The sequence below is a fragment of the Sorex araneus genome, chromosome 3 (assembly GCF_027595985.1).
Source record: "Sorex araneus isolate mSorAra2 chromosome 3, mSorAra2.pri, whole genome shotgun sequence".
In the NCBI taxonomy this organism is placed as follows: domain Eukaryota; kingdom Metazoa; phylum Chordata; class Mammalia; order Eulipotyphla; family Soricidae; genus Sorex; species Sorex araneus.
The window spans coordinates 201,862,876-201,881,872 of NC_073304.1; the positions used below are offsets into that span (position 1 = coordinate 201,862,876).

At 44.1% G+C, this 18,997-nt stretch overlaps 1 protein-coding gene across 7 annotated transcripts in view; it reads left to right on the plus strand.

Moving 5' to 3' along the window:
- Window positions 1-18,997, plus strand: part of ACACA (acetyl-CoA carboxylase alpha) — a 322,844-nt gene that overhangs the window by 57,968 nt on the left and 245,879 nt on the right. For 4 of the 7 annotated variants that reach the window (XM_055130189.1, XM_004608595.2, XM_055130190.1 and 1 more), the window contains one exon: window positions 16,289-16,335. The exons of the other annotated variants lie outside the window; for them this stretch is intronic. In XM_055130189.1, the coding sequence (XP_054986164.1) occupies window positions 16,289-16,335 (47 nt within the window). The remainder of the gene's footprint in view (window positions 1-16,288; window positions 16,336-18,997) is intronic. 7 annotated transcript variants of the gene reach the window in all.

Sequence of the window (18,997 nt, forward strand, 5' to 3'; positions counted from 1 at the left end):
TCCGCCTGCACGCGGCCGGGGCTCCATCCCGTCGGGACGCGATGCTGGCCGCTGCCGGCCGCCCGGAGCTCTCGGAGGCCTGGAGTTTCCCCTCCCGGGGAGGCGTGAGGGGCCGGAGCTCCTGCGCGCGCGTGTGTGTGTGTGGAGGGGGATGGGGGCCCGGACCCCGGAACTGGGAGACGCGGAGCGCGGGCCACTAGGAAGGGGCAGGGCTGCGTGCCCGGAGCTGGTCCTTCCCGTCCCGCCCGGCCCTCCCGGCCGCTCGGCTCTCGGACCCCACGTGGGGCGGGGGCGCCGCGGGCCGGGGCCGCTCGCACCCAGGAGTCCCGTGGCCCCCGCCGCCGGGGGCGTGGGGCGACTCTCGCCGCGTCTTTGTATCCCGGTGGACGCCGGGACCTGGCGGGGCCGGGGCCGGCCCCTGCCCGCCGCTCGGCACCCGGGGCTCGCCGCCGCTGCTGCAGGCGCCGGGAAGGAAGGAGCGAGTGCCCGCGCCCCGGGGGACGAGCGCCCTTGGCCGTGCCCGGCCCCCCGGAGCTCCTGGAGGGGGCCGAGGGATGCGAGCCCATGCGTTTCGTGACCCTGCCGGCACCACGTTGGGTTTTTGGTTGGGGGCACGGGAAAGTGGACACTCCTGAGGGCCCCGTGGGGGGGCGGGGGGGTTTCCGAGCATTTACGAGTACTATGGGAACCGGCCCGTAAAACTGAACTTTCCGAGGTGGTGGGAGGTTGGAGGGACACTCTGGTGGAGAGTGTGGTGATGGAACATTGGATGCAGGAAACTCTGCCATTTAACGGTAGTGTAAATCACGGTGCCTAAAAGGAAAACAAACTATTAAGGAAAAAAGATACTATAAAGACGGGGAGATCGCTCTAAGGGCTGGAGTGCATGAGCCCCTGGTTGGATCCCAGGAACCACGTGGTTCCCCCTAGGACCACCGGCAGTGACCCCAGCACTGTCGGTTTGCGACGCTCAAGTAAATAATCTAGCGGTTCAGATAGAATACATTTTATTTTCACATTTTTTTTTAAAGTTCAAGTGAAACAAATCAAAAACCTTCCTATTTTAAGCGCTTTTCCACTTATTTCCCCTGTGTTGAATAAAACCAAATTACTCGCGCTTCAGTCACAGAGGTTGACTTTCTGAGTTTCTCCATTCATTCATTTATTCGTTTTCCCTTCTCCATCTTCCCCCCCAATAAAGCAGAGAAGCATTCTTGCATAGTTTTTTCTTCCTGAGAAGGTTGGTATACTCTGGCTGGAATGACTTAGATGTCTGGGTCAAAAAGTTATTTGTCTGTGCTGCCTGTTTGCCAGGCATTTTTTGGAGGGGGTCATTGAGGTTTGGTGAGTTGCTGAGACTAAGGTTGTTCTCTGTGGTGCTGGGGAATCATTCAGAGCCGGGGTTGGAACCTGGAGCTCCAGCATACAAAACTTGTACCCCAGCCCGTTGAGCCACTTTCCTGGTCCCTTGGCAGGTATTGTTTTGTTTGTTTTTTGGGTCATACATGGTTGTGCTTAGGGCCTACTCCTGGCTCTGTGATCAGGGGTCACTCTTGGCAGGGCTCAGAGCACCATATAAGGTGGCAGGGATCGAACCCCAGTTGGCCTGGTGCAAGGCAAGCACCTTTCCCTGAGCACTATCTCTTTGGCCCGTTGGCAGGTATTTTTAAAGAAAGTTTTGCATTCTGATAGTGCAGGACACTGCATTTACAGTGTCCAGCGAGGTTCTTGCTTGTTCGAGCCCCCATACCCCCCCCCCCCCATTTTACTTTTGTAGGTGAGCAAATTCAGGGCTTGTGGAATATATGAGGCTCTTTGAGAAACACACACACAGAGCCCCCTCTGCTTGCTACAAAGTAGCAGTTCACTTTTCACTTCTGGTGTTGCTTTCCTCATCACTAACTGTGGGAAGATTGTTGGAGGATTGAAGAGTAAGTAAGATGTAAGATGCCAGAGGCAAAGAATTCACTTATGAAATTGAGTATACGGTTCTCTATGTGTTTTGGTTTCTGGTCCACTTTTTGTTTGCTCCTGGCTTTGCGTTCAGGGATTACTCATGGCAGGGCTCAGGGGACCATTTGGGGTCCTGGGGATTGAACCCAGGTCAGTTACCTGCAAGGCACCTGACCCCTATAATTTTTTTTTTTAAGCCCTTGTTGCTGTTTAGATGACTGGGTCACACTCTTAGCTGTAGTGCTCGTCAGGAAAAGAGTTGTCTTTTGGTGCTTGAACACACTTGATTACAGGGAAACAGTTGAACACACTTGATTACAGAAATCACACACTTGGTTATGGTACTAGGGATCACAAGATGCATTGCCCTAGTGTTCACATTTGTCTTGTGGAACACACTAGTCATGTGCTTTCGGGGATCAAACTGGAGAGCTCTTGCCTGCAATGTAGGTGCAGTGCCATTGAGCTATGTTTGGGCCCCATAATAGTTTTGCTTAGATTTACTGTGCAGAGTAGAAATTTATCAAGGGTCAGAGAGATAACAAAGGGTACTCCACTTGCATCCCACCCACTGTAGTTTGATCCCAGGTGCCGTATATGATCCCTTGAGCACCACCAGGGGTCACTCCTGAGCACAGTCAGGAATAGCCCCTACACATTGCTGATGTGGTGCACATCATCACCTCCCCCCAAAAACTACATCAAGCTTAGAGTTGTTTGGTTTTTGGGCCACACCCAATAGTGCTCAGGGCTTATTTCTGGCTCTGTGCTCAGAAGTTATTCTTGGCAGGCTTGAGGTGGGACCATGTGGGGTACCAGGGTTTATGTCCGAGGCTAGTGTATTCAAGGCAAACACCCTACCTGCAGTATTACCTCTCTGACCCATGAAGCATACAATTTAAATTTTTATTATTATTGTTTTTTGGCCCCCTGTTTTGACAGGGGCTGCTCCCATTTCAGTGCTGTTTAGTTGCTCCTAGTTTTGCTCGGAGGATCATATAGGCTGCCTTAGATCAAACCTGGGACCTTGCATGCAAACCATGTGTTCAGTCTGTTGATTTATCTTCCTGTCCCAAGATTTGTTTTTAAAATGGTAGGAAAACTTGAGAAATGGTGATATTTGACTTAGTAAACTTACTCTTCAAACAATAACTAGCACATGCTCAAGAATTAGTATTGTGAAAGCCAGTCTCAGATTTCTCTTATCTGATACTGACCTCTCAAGTGCTGTAAATAGGCTCCTGTATAGATCACTGTGTAATATTTTATTTCCTTTTAAGTCAATGACCAGGAAAAATTTTCACCTGTCACACAGACTGGTGATACAGGTCTGGAACTAGTGTTTTCCTTTTTAAAATTAATTTTTTAGGGCCCAGAGTGATAGTACACTGGGTAGGGTGCTTGCCTTATACATGGCCGAGCCGGGTTCAATCCCTGGCATCTTGTATGGTCCTGCAAGCCCTGCCAGGAAAGAGTCCTGAGTGAAGAGCCAGTAGTAAGCCCTAAGCATTGCCAGGTGTGGTAAAAAAAAATTTTTTTTCCATAAGGGCTAGAGATATAGCATAGTGCTTAAGGCTCTTACCTTGTACACAGCCAACCTGGATTTGAATCCCTGGCACCACTGTAGTCCACCAAGCACACTGCCAGGAGTAGTTCCTGAGCACTCCTGTGTAGGTTTTTTTTTTTTGTTTGTTTTCTTTTTGGATCACACCCATTGATGCTCAAGGGTTACTCCTGGCTATGCGCTCAGGAATTACCCCTGATGATGCTTGGGGGATTATATGGGATGCTGGGGATTGAACCTGGGTTGGCTGCATGCAAGGCAAACGCCCTACTGCTATATTATTGCTCCGGCCCCGCACTTGCCCAAGAATTGAAAAAGAATTTTTTTATAGCTTATATCAAATTATTTTCTTTGAAGAATAAAGTAAATTAAAATAAAAATTGTTGGGGACCAGAGAGATAATACAGCTGGTAGGGCACTTACTGTGCACCCAGCCAACCTGGGTTCACTCCTTGGCACCCCATGTGGTCCCCCAACACTGCCAGTACTGATACCTGAGCACAGAGCCAAAAGTAAACCCTAAGCACAATTGGGTTTGGCCCCAAACCAAGTAAATAAATAAAAAATTTATGGTGGACCAGGCATATGGTTCAAGTGATAGAACACATGCCTGACACATGGGAAGCCCTGAGTTTGATCCTGCACCTCATATCACCCTGTTCCAGCACCTTTGGGTCTAGCCTGGTGGCCACCTAACATCCCCAGAAGCGACCCTGCCGCCTCCTTCCTGGCAGTGCTGGTTGTGGTTCCTATTTAAAAAATTAAGTTGTTGGATAATATATTGGAATTAATTCCTTTTTTTAAAAGGAAATTATTTAAAATTTTTAATTGAATCACGATAAATTACAAAGTTATTCATGGTTAGGTTTTAGGCATACACTCCCGACCCCCTCCTGTCAGCCTACCTCTATGGCAGGCACTATTTTTCTTTTTCTCCTTTCCCTCCCCTTTTAGACCCTGTGGTTTGCAATATTGTTACTAAGAAGGTATCATGCATGTCACTTGGCTTCCTTCAGCACCTAGTTCTGGTCCAGAGTGACCACTTCCCTCTATCATACTTTTTGTTTCTATAATTAAAGAATATTTTCAGTAGTTAATTTCGCTGTACATGAAGTGTAACAGTGACTACACTTCATGAAGTGTAAAAGTGTAAAGTGACTATTTTACAAAGTGGTCAGCAATGCTTCCTGAGGGTGCTGAAGCAGTCCCAGAGCTCTGCTCATTGCTGTTTTTTTTTTTTTTTTTTTTTTTTGGCGGAAGTCAGGGGCACACCAGGACTTCCTCCTGGCTCTACACTCCGGGATCATTCTTGGTGTTGCTCAGGGGGCCATATATGATGCTGGGGATGGAAATCTAGTTGACTGAGTGCAAGGCAAGTGCCTTATCCTTTGTACTATCTTTCCTACCCCTTATAGCTTTGATTTGCTTGTCCTTGAGAATGTACGATGTTGATGTGCTTACTAGCTATTAGTATATATCTTGGGAGAAATAGCTATTAAAGTCATTTGTCCACTTTTGGATGAGGTTTGTTTTGTTAACTTTTAGGTGTTCTCTAGAGAGCCTGCATATTAGTCTCATTGAGTAACATGCAATTTACAAATGTTTTCTCCTATTCTGTGTATGCCTTTTTTTATTTTTGAATAGTGTCTTTTAATAGGCAACTTTGTATGATGCTGTTGGTGTCATATCCAAAAATTTTTTTGCCACGTATGGCAGTGGGAAACTTTTGTACTTTTTTTTTTAAGAGTGCTGTTGAAGGTCTTAAGTTTAGATTCTTGATCTAAACAATATTTTTTTTGTGTGTGTTTGATTTTGTTAGGTATGTGTCTAGCTTCATTCTTTTGCATGTGGCAATCCATTTTTCCAAGGATCTTTTGATGAAAAGACTATTCTTTCCCCATTAAATAGGCTTAACACTTACCTTGCCAAATATCATTTGCTCATATTTGCAGGGGTTTATTTCTGGGCACTCTTTTCATTTGCTCTAGGTCTTTTAAAAAATTTTTAAATAATAACACTGTTTTGATTACTGTAACTCTATATAAATTTTAGATCAGAAAGCTCTGAGTTGTTTAGTTATGCTTGCTTTTTGAAATTCCATATAAATTTTAGGATGGATTGCCTTATTTCTTCAAACAATGCCATTAGGATTTCGAGACTAATTACATTGAATTGGTAGATTATTTGGCAGTTCTGATATTTTAACAATATTAAGTTTTCTTATCCATGGGATATGTTTCCATTTATGTTTTTCATTTCTCCCATCAATGTAATTTCATAATTTTGTAACTTTCATTATATAATTGCTTCACCTTTTTGGTTAACGTTATTCCTAAGTATCTTATTATTATATTATTTATAAGTGGAATTATTTTTGTAATTTTCTTTCACTTTATTCACTGTTTAGCAATAAAACTTATTTTGTTATTTGATACATTGATGGATTAATTTATCAATGTATCAATTAAGTTATTAATTTAGGGTTTAGGGTTTCCTAGACATATTATCTCCTAGTGGATGTCTATTTATTTATTTATTTTGGTTTTGGGGCCACACCCAGAAGTGCTCAGGATTTGTTTTTGGCTCTTTGCTCAGGGATCATTCCTGGTGAGCTTTGGAGACCACATGGGATGCCAAGCATGGAACCCAGGTTGGCTGCATGAGTCCTGCCTGCTGTATTATTGCCCTGGCCCCTGATAAATTTATTTTTTCCTTCAGAATTTGGATGCTTTTCATTTATAGTTTCCTTACTTAATTGCTCTGGCTAGAATTTTCACTGGTTCTTGGCTAAGGAGTCACTCCTGGTGGGCTTGGGGAACCTTATGGGGTGCCACAAATAGAAATCAAGTTGGCTGTATGCAGGGCAAGAGTCCTACCTACTGTACTATTATTGCTCCTGTTCCTCAGTTTTTCATCTTTATATTTTTTTTCACTTTTTTGGGGGGAGGCAGGAGTCACAGCTGGCTTGACACTCAGGAAATACTCCTGGCAGTGCTCAGGGGATCATATAGGATGCTGGGGATCAAACCCCTGTTGTCTATAGCAAGGCAAATGGCCTACTTGCTGTACTATTGCTCTGGCCCCAGTTTTTCATCTTTAAGCATAATATTTGCTGTGGGCTTTTTGTACATGACTAATAATGTCACTGTCACTGTCATCCCATTGTTCATTGATTTGCTCGAGTGGGCACCAATGATGTCCCTGTCACATACTAGTGTGGCCCGGTGACGTACTGGGGGCTCTTTCAGGGCCAGGGGAATGAGGATCGTCATTGTTACTGTTTTTGGCATATCGAGTACGCCACAGGTAGCTTGCCAGGCTCTGCCGTGCAGGCGGGATACTCTCGGTAGCTTGCTGGCTTGCTGGGCTCTCCAAGAGGGACGGAGACTTTTGGGGCGGCCTCTAATTGCCTTTAAAGGTATTCCCAGTCTACCAAATGTAAGCTTTTGGTTGACTGGCATGTTGTAATGATCTGCACACTGACAAATACACACCTGCCTGTGTCTCTGGGCAGCATCTGGGAGTTTGTTGAGTGGCTGGCAGAGCAGGACCCTATCTCGGAGGGTCTGTGCCAGGTTGAACACCTGCGCTGAGTCCCAGGTCACCCTGTGGTTGGCTGACAGCACCCCACAGCAGATGAGCCACTGCATGCACTGCCGCCACAGCTCTATGTCCGACGGTGCTGCGACTCAGCCTGGCCAGGGCAGGTGGCAATGCAGTGACCGCCGCTGCAGTTTCTTCATGCCCCACCAATACCATTTTGTCCGAATCTTGCAAAACAGCCAGCAATGTCCATTAGAAATCACGCGTAGAGTTCCATCAGGGATCATGCGTAGAGTTCCATGCCTGGTGTGCTGAGCCATGTGCTGCTTAAGGCGAGATGGTGAGCCGGGTTTGGGAGAGTGCAAGGGGTTGAGGCAGTGTTGGCACCATCTTGCTTCCGTCCTGACTAATAATATGAGTTTCTTCCTGGATATTTGTTTCTTGAATGTGCTTTTCTCGAAAGGGTGTTGAGTTTTGCCAGTGCATTTCTGCTTGGACATGAGCATGTGGTTTTCATCTTTTATTCCATTAGTACAATGTTGCACAAACTGTGATATCCAAGAAATACATATTTTGGTTTTTCAGATCACACACATATATGTATATATGTCTGTATGTATGTTTTGGGCCACACTCAATAATACTCAGGGATTTCTCCTGGCTCATTACTCCTGGTGAGGCCCATATGGGATGCCGGGGATCAAACCCTGGTTGACCATATGCAAGGCAAGCACCCTACCTGTTGTACTATCACTCTAGCCCTAACACATATATTTAATATGTATTTGTTATTCATCCACAGTTCCTGGCTCACAGCTCCCCAGATCCTTGTAATTTCCTGTGTTGCCTGTGACTAAGGCATCTTTTGTTAATGAACATAACTTTGGGAGAAAAGTGTGAGAATAGGGTCTGGTTACCAGTCAAACTGAAGAGACCAGGGAGGGATTTCCTGCGACGGAAGGCGGGCTTGAGGTTGAGTTCAACTGTCATTAGCCAATGAGCTCATCAATTATGCCTATGTAATGAAGACTCCATAAAAAGCCTATGGGTAAACTTCGGATAGCTTACAGATTGGTGATCACCTGGGAGACCTAGGGAGCTGGGTGTGATTGAAGGTCATGGAAGCTCTGCTTCTTTCCCTCATAGTGAACTCATCTCTTCTGCCTGGCTCTTCCTGAGTTATATCCTTTGGAATAAATTGGGATCTAGTAAGGAAACAGGTTTTCTGAATTCTGGGAGACTTTTTAGCAAATTAATTGAACCTGAGAACAGGATTTTGGGAAACCCCTCCTTTATATATATTTTTAAAATTTATTTATTTATTTATTTCCTTTTTGGGTCACACCTGGCCATGCTCAGGGGTTACTCCTGGCTCTGCACTCAGGAACCACTCCTGGCGGTGCTCAAGGGACCATATGGGATGCTGGGGATCGAACCCGGGTCGGCCGCGTGCAAGGCAAACGCCCTACCCGCTGTGCTATAGCTCCAGTCCCTTTTTAAATTAATTTTATTGAATCTCTGTGAGATAGTTACAAGCTTTCATGTTTAGGTTACAATCTCACAATGATCAAACACCCATCCTCCACCACTGCACATTCACCCTCCCCCTGCCTCTATGGCAGACAATATTCCCTATACTCTCTCTCTACTTTTGGGCATTATAGCTTGCAACACAGACACTGAGAGGTCATCATGTTTGGTCCATTATCTACTTTCGGCATGCATCTCCCATCCCAACTGGTTCCTCCAGCCATCATTTTCTTAGTGATCCCTTCTCTATTCCATCTGCCTTCTCCCATCTGCTCATGAAGCAGGTTTTCAGCTATGGGGCAATCCCCCTGGCCCTTGTATCTACTGTCTTTGGGTGTCAGCTTCATGTGATGTTATTTTATACTCCACAAATTAGTGCGGTCCCTCTTATGTCTGTCCCTCTCTTTCTGACTCATTTCACTTAGCATGATACTCTCCATGTGTATCCATTTATAAGCAAATTTCATGACTTCATCTCTCCTAACAGCTGCATAGTATTCCATTGTGTAGATGTACCAAAGTTTCTTTAACCAGCCATCTGTTTTAGGGCACTCGGGTTGTTTCCAGATTTTGGCTATTGTGAACAGTGCTGCAGTGAATATATAGGTACAGATGTCATTTCTACTGTGCTCTTTTTTTTTTTTTTTTTTTTGCTTTTTGGGTCACACCCAGCGATGCTCAGGGGTTACTCCTGGCTTTGCACTCAGGAATTGCTCCTGGCAGTGCTTGGGGGACCATATGGGATGCCGGGGATCGAACCCAGGTCGGCCGCGTGCAAGGCAAACGCCCTACCCGCTGTGCTATCGCTCCGGCCCCTCTACTGTGCTCTTTTGCATCCTCGGGATGTATTCCCAGAAGTGGAATTGCGGGGTCATATGGAAGCTCAATTTCTAGTTTTTGAAGGACTGTCCATATTGTTTTCCAGAAAGGCTGGACCAGTTGGCATTTCTCACCAACAGTGAAGGAGTGTCCTATTTTTCCCACATCCATGCCAGCACTGGTTGCTTCTGTTCTTTTGAATGTGTGCCAGTCTCTGTGGTGTGAGATGATATCTCATTGTTGTTTTGATTTGCATCTCCCTGATGGCTAGCGATGTGGAGCATTTTTTCATGTGCCTTTTGGCCATTTGTATTTCTTTTATTTATTTATTTATTTTAAATTTTTTTATTGAATCACCAAGTGGAGGGTTACAAAGTTCTCAGGATTATGTCAGTTATACAATACTCAAACACCCTTCCCTTCACCAGTGCCCATCTTCCATCACCACCCCCCCCAGTATATCTGCCGCCCCCTCCCACCTCCCCAGTCCCCACCCTTGTACGTGATAAGTTTCACTTTGTTTACGCTTATCTCGATTACATTCCATGTTTCAACACACAACTCACTACCGTTGCTGGGGTTTCCCCCCCAAAAGAAAAAGACAGTCCTATTGCCAAGGAGGCATTTGATAGTTCTCCATTGCTAAGAATATAGAGATATTAAGTCCCGCTGTTTGTTACATAACTTTTCTTTTTCCCCCTTGCCCCGCGCCACCGAGTTCACGCCTGTTTAGTAATCGCCACGCTGTCTGACAGAGGGAAAAAAAACCGAAGAGGATGGTTATTTCCCGTCATCAGCCGGCGTGGGGCTCTGGCTTAGTTGATAGTCTAGTAGAGTGTCTGCAAGCAGTTTCTGGAACCAAAGGTCTTGCGCTGATATCGGCTCCGGCTCGAGATACCACCAGCGTCCCGCTGGTCCATGTACATAATTTTTCCCCTTATATCCCATTCCCACGCCACCAGGTCTGTTTGCTTAACGGACATCACACTATGTTTGATACCACGCCTCGTTTCTTCCCGAGAAAGAAGGATATTTCTTCTCAGCCGGCTTGGGGATATAGCTTAGTTCAGTCTAGAGAGATGGCTACCACTTTGATTGCCTTCAATATTTCAACAAAATACTTACTATTCTTGTTAGGATCTCCCACAAAAGTCCGACCCATTAAGAAGGAACCATTACGTATTGTTGATACTAAGATGACATTAGGTTGCGCGGCCGCAGCAGCGGCCGCGCGGTTTTGGGTTTCTGTCTAATGTCCAGGGAAAATTCTGTCTGAAATTCTATCACTACAATCTTTTACCCTTTTATGGTGCTCATAAGATGGGAAAACCTAGAGAAATACCGGGCCCCCCCGCACAGGCGGAAGTGGGAAAGCTCCCTTGTCCTCCTCCGTCATACTGGGGCTGCGGGCGTGGAGAAGTGGGAAAGCCCACGTGGCTGCACTCTCTTTAAGTGTCCGATGTGGGCGGAGACCGGTACTTCCCCGCCCTCGATCTCCCACCAGCTGCGCCGCGCATTTGGGTGCGTCTCTCCATTTTGTGCTCAGAGAAGTGGGGTGGAGTCTGTGCTGTGCTCAGGAGAAGTTGAAGGAGAGAGAGAGAGATTAAAAAAGAGAAACGCCGGGCCTCCGCACGGGGGACCTGGCGGAAACGCTCAAGTCACATACTGCAGGTTGCTGGCGGGCTGCTGGTGTCCAAAGCAGCTTCCTCCTCTTCCTCAGTCATTCTGGGGCTGTGGGCCCGGAGAAGTGGGCCATTTGTATTTCTTTTTTGAGGAAACTTCTGTTCTTTTCTTCTCCCCATTTTTTGATGGGGTTGGAGGTTTTTTTCTTATACAATTCTACAAGTGTCTTGTATATCCTGGATATTAATCCCTTATCAGATGGTATTGGGTAAAGATTCTTTCCCATTCCGTGGGCTTTTTCTGTATTTTGATCACTGTTTTTTTTTTTTTTTGAAGTGCAGAAGCTTCTTATTTTGATGTAGTCCCATTTGTTTATGTTTGCTTCCACTTGCATGGTCAGTGCTGTTTCGTCCTTAAAAATGCTTTTAGCTTCAATGTCATGGGGAGTTCTACCTACAATTTCTTCTTTGAACCTTATAGATTCAAGTCTGATATTGAGGTCTTTAATCCACTTGGATCTGACTTTTGTGCCTGGCATTAGACAAGGTCAGAGTTCATTTTTTTTGCAGGTAGCTATCCAGTTTTCCCAGCACCAGTTGTTGAAAAAGCTTTCCTTGTTCCACTTTGCATTTCTTGCTCCTTTGTCAGAGATTAAGTGGCCATATATTTGGGGGTCTGTGACAGGATATTCAACTCTGTTCCATTGGTCTGCAGGTCTGTTTTTATCCCAATACCATGCTGTTTTATTTTATTTTTATTTTTTGCTTTTTGGGTCACACCTGGCAATGCACAGGGGTTACTCCTGGCTCATGCACTCAGGAATTACTCCTGGCAGTGCTCAGGGGACCACATGGGATGCTGGGAATCGAACCCGGGTCGGCCGCGTGCAAGGCAAATGCCCTACCCACTGTGCTATTGCTCCAGCCCCTACCATGCTGTTTTAATTACTACTGCTTTGTAGTAGAGTTTGAAGTTGGGGAAGGTGATGTCACCCATCTTAATTTTTCCAAGGATTGCTTTAGCTATTCGTGGGCGTTTATTGTTCCATATAAATTTCAGGAGTGAAACCTCTCCTTTATAGACAGTTGGTTGGTCAGAGGCACAGGTGCTGGGGATTGAACATGGGTCAGTCACATGCACAGCAAACACCTACCCCACCTGTACCTTCTCTGGCCCTCTGGCTTTAAAAAAAAACTTACTTTTTAGAAAAATTGAGGTGACTTTGATTTATGAGCGTATAAATATCCATAGACATTTATACAACAAGTTGTGTTACCATCTGCCATGGACCCCGTACCACCCTTGCCCCAAGTTTCCAGTATTTCTCAATCTTAGTGTATTTTTGACCCTTTCAGCCCTTTCTCACCCTCCTTGCTAATCTTGCTAATCTCAGTTCTGTAGCCATAGATGTTTTGTTTTGTTTGTTTGCTTTTTGGGTCACACCTGGTGATGCACAGGGGTTACTCCTGGCTCATTCACTCCTGGTGGTGCTCGGGGGACCATATGGGATGCTGGGAATTGAACCTGGGTTGGTCTTGTGCAAGGCAAACACCCTACCCTCTGTGCTATTGCTCCAGCCCCTGTGGCCATAGTTTAACAGTTTTTTTTTTGTTGGTCATTGTCTCTTCCCTTTTTTTTTTTATCACTTATGAGTGAGATCATATGGTATTTGCCTTTTTCCTTTTGACTTACTTTGTTACATGACCCCTTTCAGTTTTATCTGTGTTGTCAGAAAAGGCAAGGTTGGCCTGTCTGCCTGCCTGCCCACCCGCCCTCCCATAAGTAGTTCTCAGGGGTCCCCAGGGACAGTAATACTCAGGCAATTGGTCCGCATGGTTCCATGGGAGGACCAGGGAATGTGTCTCTGCTGGGGTGGGGGTGGGAGGGTCACTACTGGTGCTACTCAGAGGACTATGTGGTGCTGGGGATAATGCCTGACCTCCTGCATGAACAGCCTATGCTCTGCCCTTTGATCTCTCTCTTTGGATTAAAAGGCTTTTGATTTGTATAAGTTGAATATCCTACAACTGAATTCGGGAAAAGTCCTTGTGTTGGAGGTGGTAAGGCTGGAGCTTTAAGAGCCTCTTCCAGATGTCCAGCTCCATTCTTTGTCCTCTTTTTAATACCTAAAGGTAAGGGTCTAGGGATCATCTAGATTTATATGTAGGTAAAACTTTGAGAGTGCATTTTTGTCAAGAAGGGATCCATTGGCAGCTGGAGCAATAGCACAGTAGGTATGTGCTTGCCCTGCATGTGACAGACCCTGGTTTGATTCTAAGCATCCCATATGGTCCCCTGAGTACCTCCATGAGTAATTTCTGAGTGCCGAGCCAGGAACTACTCCCTGAGCATCACTGGGTGTGACCCAACCTTCCCAAAAGAAAGAATTCATATCTTTTGTCAGATTTCTGATTGTGTCTTGGCCTATGAAATTAAAAAAAAATCATTGGTTAGGTACTTAACTCATTTTTCTTATTCTCTGGCGATATAATAAAGTGGAAGGGACAGGGGAGTGAGAACTAGTCATGTATTTTTTTTTTCTTTTTGGGTCACACCTGGCTATGCACAGGGGTTACTCCTGGCTCTGCACTCAGGAATCACCCCTGGCGGTGCTCAGGAGGCCATATCGGATGCTGGGAATTGAACCCAGGTTGGCCGCATGCAAGGCAAACTCCCTACCCGCTGTGCTATCGCTCCAGCCCCTAGTCATGTATTTTGAAGATATTTTTTGGAAAACTCTCAATAAAATTTAAGGACATCATCACCTATGTATAAGTGTTACAAAGATTTATGTAACAGTACTTATCTAATGAAGTATGGAGCACACTGAACATTTTCTATGTAATTAAAAAGTTGTTAGTTAAGGGGCCGGAGCGATAGCACAGCGGGTAGGGCGTTTGCCTTGCATGCGGCCGACTTGGGTTTGATCCCCGGCATCCCATATGGTCCCCCAAGCACTGCCAGGAGTAATTCCTGAGTGCAAAGCCAGGAGTAACCCCTGAGCATTGCTGGGTGTGACCCAAAAAGCAAAAAAAAAAAAAAAAAAGTTAGTTAAGGGAAGGCAGGGATAGAACTGGGAGATAAATGGGATTATGGTGGAGGGATCTGGATATGCTGGGGGAGGGTGTGGTGCCAGATCTGTTATATTTGCATGATAACTGAGGTAAATTTTTATTTTTTGCTGGGGAGGCCAGGGAGCAGACCCAGTGGTTTTCAGGGCTTACTCCTGGATCTACACTCAGAGCTCACTCCTGGCAGGCTTAAGGAGAGACCATAAGAGTGCCAGGGATTTAACCCAGGTTGGCTGCGTGCAAGGCAGGTGCCCTACCTGCTGTACTTTTTCGTTTTGACCCAACTCTAGTAAATTTTTTTGAATTTTTTCTAACTTTTCTTTTAATATCTTCTTAAATACTGAAAAGTGTATTTTGAAATTTTATTTGTAATGAAGAAAAGAAAATATTAAACTGCCTTAAAAATTGTTAGTTGTAGCTCTCTAAATTAATTTCCTAGTTTTCTGATTGATCACCCATTATTTAAAAAACAGGTATCTGTGCATCAGTTTATTAAACCCTTTTGTTATTATCATTATTCACAGCAGTCTGATAGGATGTAGATGATCTTTAAATTTTTATAAATGAGGGAATTTTGGAGCTATTAAGTGAATTTTCGTGTGTATTGCTGATATTTGGTAAAGTCAGTGTTAAGTCTGACTTCTAGATTTGACTCGAGCTCCGTTGCATCATCCTACATCTTTCATCCTCTGGCTTCTCATATCACTTTGTTCTCTGCCACAAATTTGGGAATAATATAAGCCCAGATTACACAACTGGGTAAATTCTAACTCCAGGTCACATATGGAACCCATACTGTCCTTAATTGTCGTTCAGTATTTATTACAAGTTTTGGATTTTCCTATCTCTGTAATAGGTTCTTCCTGTTTTCTTCTCTACACTGGACCAGTGGAATTTCATTTTTGTTTTCCCTAAAAGATTGGTAGTTTTCTAAAATTTTTTTGGTTTTGGGACACATCTGGTGGCACTCAGGACTTACTCCTAGTGCTGTGCTCAGGGATCATTCCTCTCAGGGTTCAGGGAACCATATGGGGTGCCAGGGATTGAAAGACCTGGGTCTTTCATGTACAAGGCAAATATTCTACCTGCTGTACTATTGCTTCAGCCCAAGACCAGTAGCTTTTTGTTTCCTCATTTGAGTTTTGAGTCATACTTAGTGGTGCTCAGAACTTACTCCTGGCTTAGTGTTCAGAAATCATTCCTGTCAGTGCTCACAGGACAATAGGGATGCCAGGCATTGAACCCAGGTTGGTTGTATGCAAAACAAGCACCCTTTCTGATATACTATCACTCTGGCCCAATAGACCAGTAGATTTTAAGCCTAAATTTGTTTGTATTTTTTTGATTTTACCTGGCTGTGCTCAGGGCATATTCCTGGCTCTACATTTAGGAGTTAATCCTGACTGGCTTGGGGTTCTGTATTATGTGCTGGGGATTGAACCTGGGTCAGCTGCATGCAAGTGCCTTACCCACTGTACTATTGCTCTGTTTTTTTAAGCCACTATTTGTATCATTATCTGACAGCTGGAGAACTTAATATTTGGATTTCTGAGCTTTTAGCAGTGATTCTGATTCAGTAGAACTGGATTAAGTTTAGAAGACATGGGTTTAAAATTGACCACACATGTTTCTTACATAGTCAAAGTTGAGGATTTCTGCTCTGGATATATTTAAATTGTTCCACTTAGAAGGCTGTGCAGGATTTGGGAAGTAATTAGGAGACATCATGACACCTTAGAAGTTTTGGATTTTATATAATGGGAGGGATATTCTCTCGATATTCTCGCCCATTTTTTGGGGGTAGTTATTGCCCCCAAAACATTAGACCCTAGATTGATTCGTAGAGAATCCAGTGGTTCTCTTCCCACTACTACCTATTTTGATGAAACATTGTAAGTCATAGGTTTGGATGTGTTCATTGAGGTATACAATTGAAAAAGATACCATGATGAAATGGTAAGCTTGGATTATTGTTTATTACTTTTATAAAAAAGTGAATGTGAAATGCTTTTGATTTATACATTTTAATGGATAGTTAAATCACTATATTTCAAGATAAATAATAGATTTTATCTGAAAAACACTTTGGAGATTATTAGTTTTATATTGTGCTCAATAAGAGGAATTGATTAAAATGAGGGTTTCTTAAAAATATTTCAAATCTCTCTTTTTTTTCTCTCTTTAGTTCTTTTTGGAGGTGGATATCTGCTCAGACAATAAGAATTTTAAGAGGTTAGTTGCAAATAATGCTGTGTTGTTGATGCTTTTTTTGGGGGGGGTGGGGGGGCTGGGGGTGGTTGTTAGAATTGACCCTCGAGCCTTGTGCATATACCAAGCCATATCTCTGACTCTTCAAATAATGCTTCTTAATACTGTGATAACGTTTTTAAGTTTTTATGTTCATTTTCTAAAATAGTTAGCTGTAACTTCTAAAAGTAGCCTTTCACTGGGCCAGGGATGTGTATGGCTCATATGGTAAATAACATGCAGGGTCCTGGTTTCTATCCTTTTTTTTTTTTTTTAATATCTACCCCCCTCTCCCCCAGCTTTCCAAGCTTCCCACCCAGCATTTCTAGGTGTAGCCAAAAAAGAAAAGGTGCCTTCCACAAAGATGTAGGAGCAAGGTAGGGAACATGCAGCATATGGGACCACAATTCACCACCTTCTCTCTTTATTTCAGAACTAGAGTCAGTGGAAATGGGACAGACTATGGAGCAGCCTCTAGTGTGTCTTGATAGCTGTTCAGTGATTTTTTCATATCCGACCTCTCTTTTCTGATGGTTGTAGGCTGGTGCCTGGCAATACCATTTAGTAGAGCTATTGATTGCTAGACAGGATCTTTAGTTATTGACACTGAACTGTTTCTAGTCTTTGTAAGCCTTTAGGGGAAGTCTGCCTTCAAGTTCTTGGCTGGGAAAGATTCATTTGAAGTTGTTGTTTTAGAGCCTTTTAGGCTCAGGGATATTTTGTTAATCCTTTCTTCTTCTATGGAATCAAAATCATGGCATGGTTTTGTGTGGTCATCTAATTTCAGGCAGATTGTAAACTAGAACCTCCTTCCGAGTGTCTTCCTTTATATCTCTGAGAAGAAGGCAGCCATTGTTTTCTGTTAGTTGAGATCAAATTTGTTTTGGATCTATATTTGTTTGGCGTTTTGGGGCCACTTCTGACAGTGCTCAGGGGACTACATTGCTGTGATGACGATTAAACCAGAATTGGCCACATGCAAAGCAAGTACCTTAACTACTCTGGTCGTTATTATTATTATTATTGTTATTATTACTATTGTTGTTTTTATTATTTTTATTAGTATTACTTGCTTTGGGGCAACACCTTGCAATGCTCAAGGGTTACCTCCTGCTCTGTACTCAGGAATTACTCCTGCCTGTGTGCAGGGGGCCGTATGGGATGCCAGAGATCACACTTGGGTCAGCCATGTACAAGGCAAATGCCCTACCATCTAAACTATCTCTCTGGCCTGATTAGTCACAGTTCTAAAGCATCGAAGAAGACTTGGACTCCCCAACTTTGGGTTGTTCATCAGAGAGGCCAGTCTGAAATTTTGGTGTTAGAATTTTTTTTTTTGACACTTTCCCTTTCCTTCCTTCCTAAATTCCTCTTTCTCTTCCATTTCCCCATATTCCCATTTTTTACTCTTTTTTATTTTCTTTTTGGGTCACACCCAGCGATGTACAGGGGTTACTCCTGGCTCATACACTCACGAATTACTCCTGGCGGTGCTTGGGGGACCATATGGGATGCTGGGAATTGAACCGGGTCAGCTGCGTGCAAGGCAGACGCCCTGCCTGATGTGCAATCTCTCCAGTCCCTCATTTTTTTACTTTTAAACACTTTTCTCTAAGGTTCTGAAAACAGACTCTTTACAAAATCGACATATTTAAAATTCTTTTTTGAAAAGTTTTTTTTTTGTTGTTGTTGTTGTTTGATTTTGGGCCACACTTGACTATTCTCAGGGCTTACTCTTGGCAGATTTGGGGTACCATGTGTGGTGTTGGAGATTGAACTTGGGTTGACCATGTGCAAGGCAATTACTAACTGCAATTACTCTGGCCCAGAAAACTTTTGTTTTTCTTTTTCGATAGATGCTAGCAATTGAGCCTAGGGCCTGATACATGTGAAGCATACGCTTTACAATTTAGCCACTTCTTTGACCCCTTAAACTTTTTTATTTTTAAGAAAAAAATCTTTCTTTATTGGCTGCACGAGTGGTGCTCAAGATTTACTCTTGTTTCTGTGCTTTGGGATCACTTTTGTTGGGGGTCGGGGGATCAGATGAGGTACCGGGGATTGAACTCAGGCTAGCCATGTGCAAGGCCCGCTATACTATTACTCCAGCCACCTGATGACACATTTCTTAAGAATCTTTGTGCATGTAAAAAAAAAAAAAAGAATCTTTGTGCATGTATAACTTTTGCATGTTTAATGGTAATTTCTAGACTTAAAAGAAATTTTTTAATATTTGTTTTGGACAGCAACCTGGCTGTGCATGAGGGACTCATTTCTGGTGTTTGGGATTGAACTTGGGCAAGACATGTTTTCTAAATCTTTTTTTTTTTTAAGCTTTTTGGGTCACACCTGGCAGTGCATAGGAGTTATTCCTGGCTCTGCACTCAGGATTACTCCTGGCAGTGCTCAGGGGACCATATGGGATGCTGGGAATCGAACCCAGGTCGGCTGTGTGCAAGGCAAACGCCCTACCCGCTATACTGTCCTGTCCCTATTTTCTGACTCTTTGAGCTATCTTTCCATCCCAAACCTTTAATCTTGTTGTTGTGTAGTGATAAAGAATATTAATTTCACATGCAGTAACCCTGGATTTGAACCTTGTAGTAAGGTTCCCCAAGCATCACTGGATATGCCTCCCTTCTCCCCT